Source organism: Myotis davidii, unplaced genomic scaffold (assembly GCF_000327345.1).
Source record: "Myotis davidii unplaced genomic scaffold, ASM32734v1 scaffold217, whole genome shotgun sequence".
In the NCBI taxonomy this organism is placed as follows: Eukaryota; Metazoa; Chordata; class Mammalia; order Chiroptera; family Vespertilionidae; genus Myotis; species Myotis davidii.
In genome coordinates, this window is record NW_006290034.1 from 7,851,370 (window position 1) to 7,858,303 (window position 6,934).

A 6,934-nucleotide genomic window follows, 5' to 3' on the forward strand; every position below is an offset into this window, starting at 1 on the left:
TGGGAAGGATGATAAATCAAGTAAGCATCTGGAATCTTTTTTTAAAATATTTTTATTGATTTCAGAGAGGAAGGGAGAGAGAGATAGAAATATCAATGATGAGAGAGAATCATTGATAAGCTGCCTCCTGCACGCCCCACACTAGGATCGAGCACACAACCTGGGCATGTGCCCTGACCAGGAATCGAACTGTGACTTCCTGGTTCATAAATCGACATTCAACCACTGAGCAACATTCGCTGGGCTAAATTTAGTGTAATTTTGAATGTTCGGGCTTAAGTCTGCCATTTTATTTTATTTTTTCTGTTTGTTCTCTCCATTTCATATTTCTCTTTCCTACCTTTTTCAGAATTTGATCTTATGTATAGTTTTTTAAAGAAATGTTTTGGTATAGCTTTTGTAGCTGTAGCTCTTGGTATTACATTATATACATAACTTATCACAGTCTACTTATCATTTTGCTAGTTAGTACAGAAACCTTACCTCCCTTGGCATTCTTTTTTTTTTTCCCCTTGGCATTCTTAACTCTTCCCTGCTTATAATGTCATTGTCTTACATATGTTCTCTGATACATTTAGAACCATATCAGATACTGTTATAATTTTTGCTTCAATCATCAAAAAATTTAGAAAACTTAAAAGAAGGAAAACCTATTATGTTTACCCATGTTTTTGCTTACCATGTTCTTCCTGCTTTCATAATTTCCTTTCTGTTTAAGAAACTTCCTTTGCTATTTTTTTAGCGTAAGTCTACTGGTGACAAATTCTCTTAGTTTTTCTTCATCTGAGAATGTCTTGATTACCCCTTCATTCCTGAAGGATATTTTCACTGGGTGTAGGATTCTGAGTTGAGAATTCTTTTCTTTCAGTACCTGAAAAATATTGTGCTGCTTCCTTCTGGCCTCCATGGTTTCTGATGACAAATCCATTGTCATTCTAATTATTTTCCTCCTACAGTTAAGATCGTTTTTTTCTCTGGCTATATTCTGTAATCTTTGTCTTTAGGTTCAGAGGTTTAATTATGATGAATCTTTCAGTACGTTTATAGCTTTGCCTTTTTTCTCCTCTGCTTCTTAGAGTTCAATGACACAAATGCTAAACTTTTTTTGTTATAGTTCCTTAGTTCCCTAAGGTTCTGTTTTTTGTTTGTTTTTTAATCTATTTTATTTCTGTTGTCCAGGTTGGGCAATTTCTATTGTTCTATCTTCGAATTCACTAATTCTTTCTTCTATACCCTGCATTCTTTTATTGAGCCTATCTACTAAGCTATTTTGTTTCAGTTACTATATTTTTCAGCTCTAAAATTTAATTTCTTCTTTATATTTTCTGGTTGTTTTTTTTTCTTAGTCTTTATATTTCTTTGCTAAGCCTTTCTATTTATTCATTTGCTTTTTTGTTTTTGTTTTTCATCATTTGTTTTAAGCATGTTTGTAATTGCTCATTGAAGCATTTTTATTAAGGCTGCTTTAAAATCCTTGTCAAAATAAAATAATAAAAAAAGAGAATAAAAAATAAAATCTTTGTCAGATAATTCTAACATCTCTGTCAGCTCAGTGTTGCCATCTATTGATCTTTTATTCCCTTGGTTTGAGATATGAGGCTCTGGATCTTAGTTTAACCTTCTCATTTAGCTGTTCCTTTGTTTGTTTGTTTTTACTCCATTCTGACAGGAGAAGGGGGTGCTGCTAACTTGTTACTACCAGGTAAAATCTACCTCCGCCAGTCTCCTCGTTTAATCTGTTGAGACTCAAGGGAAGACACCATGGGAGAGGCTCCCATCTCATCTCTGAGATTGTGGTGGAACTGGCCTCATTATTGTTGGATGATGGTGACGGTCCTGACTGTCCATGAGGTCTCCTCTGACCTTACTTCAGTAGGGAGGCATGGCGGTGCCGCGTTTCTGCCAGGTGGAAGCTCAGGCTCCCCATGTGGTCGCCACTGACACTGCAGGCAAAACACATTGCAGGCACTGGGAATGAAAGTCCTCGCTCTCTGCTTGACCTTTCTGATGCCACCCAGAACTTTCTTACAATCTAGGGGATGGGTTCTAGGCTCTGCACTCAGCCTTTGCTGGCATGGATGTGGTTGGGGGCCATCTTTTAAATTTGGTGTTGACTAGAGTGGTTATTATCTAAAAGTCTTATGCCTTGCCCTAGCCGGTTTGGCTCACTGGATAGAGCGTCAGCCTGTGGACTGAAGGGTTGCAGGTTCGATTCTGGCCAAGGGCACATGCCTGAGTTGTGGGCTTGATCCCTAGTAGGGGGCATGCAGGAGGCAGCCTATCAGTGATTCTCTCTCATCATTGATGTTTCTATCCCTCTCCCTTCCTCTCTAAAATCAATAAAAATATATTTCAAAAAAATAAAAGTCTTATGCCTTGCTGGGCCAGCCCTTTCCTGGTCCTTTGGCTAGAGAGAATAGGCTCTTGTTAGTCTCCTTTTGTCTGTACTGTTGTCATTTCCAGGTTGTTGGCTTCTTCAATTCCAAGCCTGGAATATATGAGGCAAAAGAAAATCCAAGGAACTCCCCATCATGTCTTTTCTTGGGTCACAAGTCCCTAGCTGGTCTGCCTTCTTATATTTGTTTTACATATAATGTCCAGGGTTTTTTGGTTGCACTTGGTGGGAGGAATAAGGAAAAATATATCTACTCACTCTTCCCAGAAACAGAAGTTCTCTTGGAGATTTTTAACCAGTTTCTTCAGTGGGAGCTTGAACCATGTACCCATGTTCAATTTACTGACTAAAGACCCACTCCAAACAATCCAACTGACTGGAGTCACAGCACAGCCACTGGGCTAAATTTGAGTATTGACAATTCCTGAAACCTAAATAAACTATTAGCCCACATGCTCTAGCAACACATTATAAAAGATTTTTTGTTCAGGAAGGGTTTTCCTAAGAATAGAAGGATGGCTTGATTTTAATAGGTTAAAGGAGAAAATCCATGTGATCATTCCACAAATGCAAACATATGCAATTGACTGAATTTAACATTCTTTCTGAAAAAGATTCTTAATAAAATAGAAATCAATGAATACTTTCTTTAAACAATTAAAATATAAATATCTCCAATCAAGTCAGCATCACACTTACTAGATGCAGGTATGGAGGCAAAATAAGAATAATAATAATATTATTATTAATAATTATTATAATAATAATCCTGCCCATTAAATTCGGTCATCCATATCACTTCTATTATTTAACCTTGTTCGGGCAGTACTAGCCAATGATATAGTCACAAATAGGATATAAGTAACATATTCTGGCAATTATACTTTTATTTCCATCATCTTCCACCATGTTGTGTTCCCTTGGAGTTAACATTAACTCCAAGGATTGCTTAATTCATCCTCTATCCTCAACAGTTTTTTTGGCTATCTTTCCCTTTCCATGTTTCATAATCAACTGATAAAATTACGATCAGGGTCATCTCTTATATATTTTGTATTCTTAATGCTGTGAAAACAGTAGGTCTTTGGTGAATATTTTCATGTTAACAATCCAAAATGTGATATAAAAATTAAATTTATAAGGTTTGTTCAGAACCTAATACTTTGTGATTACACAGTAAATATTTGACTTACCAACTTTTGAGATAAGATCAAAATGGCACATCCTAGAATACTCAATATTTCTGAATTGGAATTTGGTCAAATCATAATTGCTTTTATACCTAAGGCCTTCAGCTAAAAGTCCTTTGGATATTCTAAAACATTATCAAAACTTGATGAGACACACGCAATAAAAAGGAGGCTAGTGTATAACCTGAAAAATTACATCAGTACTCAATTATGGTTTCGCTTTGTAACTGTCACTCTCATTTCTAACTCACCACACAACGGTCTAAGACATGGGAACAGAATATATGCTTGCTCTTTCACACCTATCGTTTCTAAATTTAGCTAAAAGTTGTATGCAAGAGGTTAACCAAAGGACAAGTTTTCTAAGTTAAAATACCTCAATTGTGTGTGTTCTCCACAGGAGATTTGCAGTGCAGCCCGTGCACATTGGATCGGACACTCCAATTTAGTTATGATGATAAGTAATAAGCTAAGTCCTGCCACTAGCCTAAGATCCTTTCACCAAATCTCATGTGTTTTTTTTAAAAAAAACTTACAAAACATCAAGTTTAAAGTTTACCTCTGTTCCAGAGTGTCTGTCTCTGATGACATCCATATGCCTCTTAAATAGTTCTATGACGGCTTTGTAGACCAGCTCATACTGTTTCTGGGGAGCATCACAAACCGGAACAAAGGAAAACAAACAAAAAAACTTGGTAAACTACAGAACCTGATTTCAGAAATATGAACTCCAATCAAATCCTAGGCTAGCAAACCTGAAGAGACCATTCACATTAGTTCGACAGTGCCTTGTGCTTGTATAGCCCATTTCAGATTTCAGAGCACTTTTAGGCTGCTAGGAACAGCTAAATATTTGATCTACCTCTAACTAATATACAAGGAAGGAACTTGCAGCATGTTTTCTATGTTCTAACCCCCTTTTCTTACTTATCTTTCCCTCCATCTTCATCCCTCTCTTTCTGTTTTCCTTGCTCATGTGTTAAAATTTTTATTTAATATTGGATACATTTTTGTGTGTGTGCAAGCCACCTTTACCTTTTCTGGAAAACGGTAGATAGATGGTTTTAATATGTATCATTTAACTTGGCCCTTATAATTGACCTATAAACAAGCTAGGCTGTCATTCCTGTTTATAGACTATTTGTCCAAGGTTATTCAGAAGTAATTTCCAGGATTTGGGTTAGAACCCGTATCTTCTGACTCAGTTTAGTGCACTGAGATCAAACTGCTGAAATTATGTCTTAGCAAAGACATCAAAGAAGACTGTTGAATAGAGTTTGAAAATGTATGGTTATAAAATTATTTCATTATAGAGAAATGAGTCCTCCACATTTACAATGTTTATGGGTTTTTACTACTCCATTTTTGCCTCCATACCTACTCAAACACTTGATTTTGTATGTACCTTTCATCTGAATGGGGCTATTCAGGGTTTTCCCCTGACTCTTTACACAATCTTATACAAATAAAGCACACTTTTTTCCAAAGGTAATTTTAGCAGGAGAACAATGAACAGTCGATGTCAACCAACAGGACCATTGGTACACTCTTTAAATTTCTTAATAGAGAAAAATCACACAGGAAACACTCGTTTGGTTACTGTGCTATTTCCTGGTTAGAGTAGTGTCAGAAAAAGCAGGTACAACTGGTAAGATATTTGTTCCACTAGTCGCTGATAAAGCCAAAATATGAAGACTAACTTAAAATTATTTCAGCTCTCTTCCAACTCTTAAAAATAGGCTAGATTTGGACTTTTTCTGAAATGGGTATGGTTTTATTTATTGATTCAGTATTACAATTTAATATTATACAACTTGGTTGTATACATTGATATGGATCAGCTTTCTCTTAACTGTGACAGCCCTAAACTAGTCAATGCTTTCATTTCATATAAACTTTCCCCCTCACAGGTAGAATATAGAACACACCTACAGTCAACACATGAAAAAAAAATTATTTTTTCCACTAGCTATTAGTGGAAAACCTGTGTGGGCCAAACAGAATGTTTATATTATAATAGCTCTTCATTTTTTCCCTTCAATTCACAGCTTCTAGATGAAAATATATGAACTGCCACTGTCAATCATTTTACCTCTAAACCTATGTGTCAGTTAATTTGCCTTAAACAGATTAGGGTTTTGCTATTTAAGCAGTAAAAAGTAGTTCTAACAAATTATGCAAGAGTGTCTGATCCCTAATATCAATAAATGTGTGATGAATGAATGAATGGGTGAATGATAAACTGTATCTTCAACATGGAGACCATTTAGATATGTGGGTAAAATTATTGGTGAGGAAATATGGGTGAAATTAAATATTGTAGAAAGTGAGAGATTCAGGCTGGTATTGTTTCAGCTAGGAGGGAGAACTTGAACTGGAAAGGAGAGGAGAAAAGTGAAAGAGCATTACTAATGGATTGAATGAGTGTGAGCAATGTAGGCTGGGTTCATATTTTGTGATACATATATAATCATATATATAGAGTGATTGTAATTATGTTTTTTTTAAAAAAGTATGCATAAAATAAGGACCAGGAGAGACTATAGAAAAATAGTACCAGTGGCTACGTAGGTGATAGGATAATGGTTGATTTTACCTTCATTTTTCATTATTTCCTAACATGAGCATAGACTGCATGCTATAGATTCTGTTACCACCTACTGAAGTAGAAATATCTCTGATTTTCTATGGTTTCAGAAATAAATTACTACTACAAATTTTCAAATTAATATGAACCAACTATTTCTTTCTAGGAAGTCAAACAACTTGTTGAGGTGGTTTTTTTAAAAACATATTTTGTAAGAAATATTATATTGGTTTCTCAATATTTTCTGGAAAGTAAAATATAAGGGATGAAAGGAATTTGACACACGGCAAGGGATACCAGAAAAAATATTGGGATATTCAGAGTTAGAGAAAATGGGAACAGATTAATGTACTTAAAAGTAAATTGATGTTATGACTAAGGAATCAGCTGGTTTTGGATCCTTACTATTAAACAGAGAGTGGAGCAAGACTCAGACACATGTTATGATCCATTTACCACAGTCCATACCTGAGTTTGAACTAATGAAGGCCTCTGTGTTCGCATTTCCCGAATCAAAGTGAAAACACTGAAGTTCTCGGGAATTATCTATCAAATAAAAGGAAAAAATATCTTACTCCTTTGTTTCTATCTTTGTTAATAAATTATTGCCACTTTCTCATGTCTTGATACTTCCATGATATCTGCTCTCCAAACATGGGATAATATCAGAAAATAGAAGTATTTTTAAAACTAATGAAGATTCTCATCACTTGCATCACAATTTACAGCCTGCTGTTTGCCCTAGAAAAGACTGAAGAAGCC

The 6,934-nt window shown here is 35.3% G+C and overlaps 1 protein-coding gene across 3 annotated transcripts in view; it reads right to left on the bottom strand.

Moving 5' to 3' along the window:
* Nucleotides 1-6,934, bottom strand: part of PTPN22 (protein tyrosine phosphatase, non-receptor type 22) — a 51,700-nt gene that overhangs the window by 16,468 nt on the left and 28,298 nt on the right. For all 3 annotated transcript variants that reach the window (XM_006763026.2, XM_015563455.1, XM_015563456.1), the window contains 2 exons: nt 6,641-6,718; nt 4,145-4,231 (listed from right to left, as the gene is read on the bottom strand). In XM_006763026.2, coding sequence (XP_006763089.1) covers nt 4,145-4,231; nt 6,641-6,718 — 165 coding nt within the window. The remainder of the gene's footprint in view (nt 1-4,144; nt 4,232-6,640; nt 6,719-6,934) is intronic.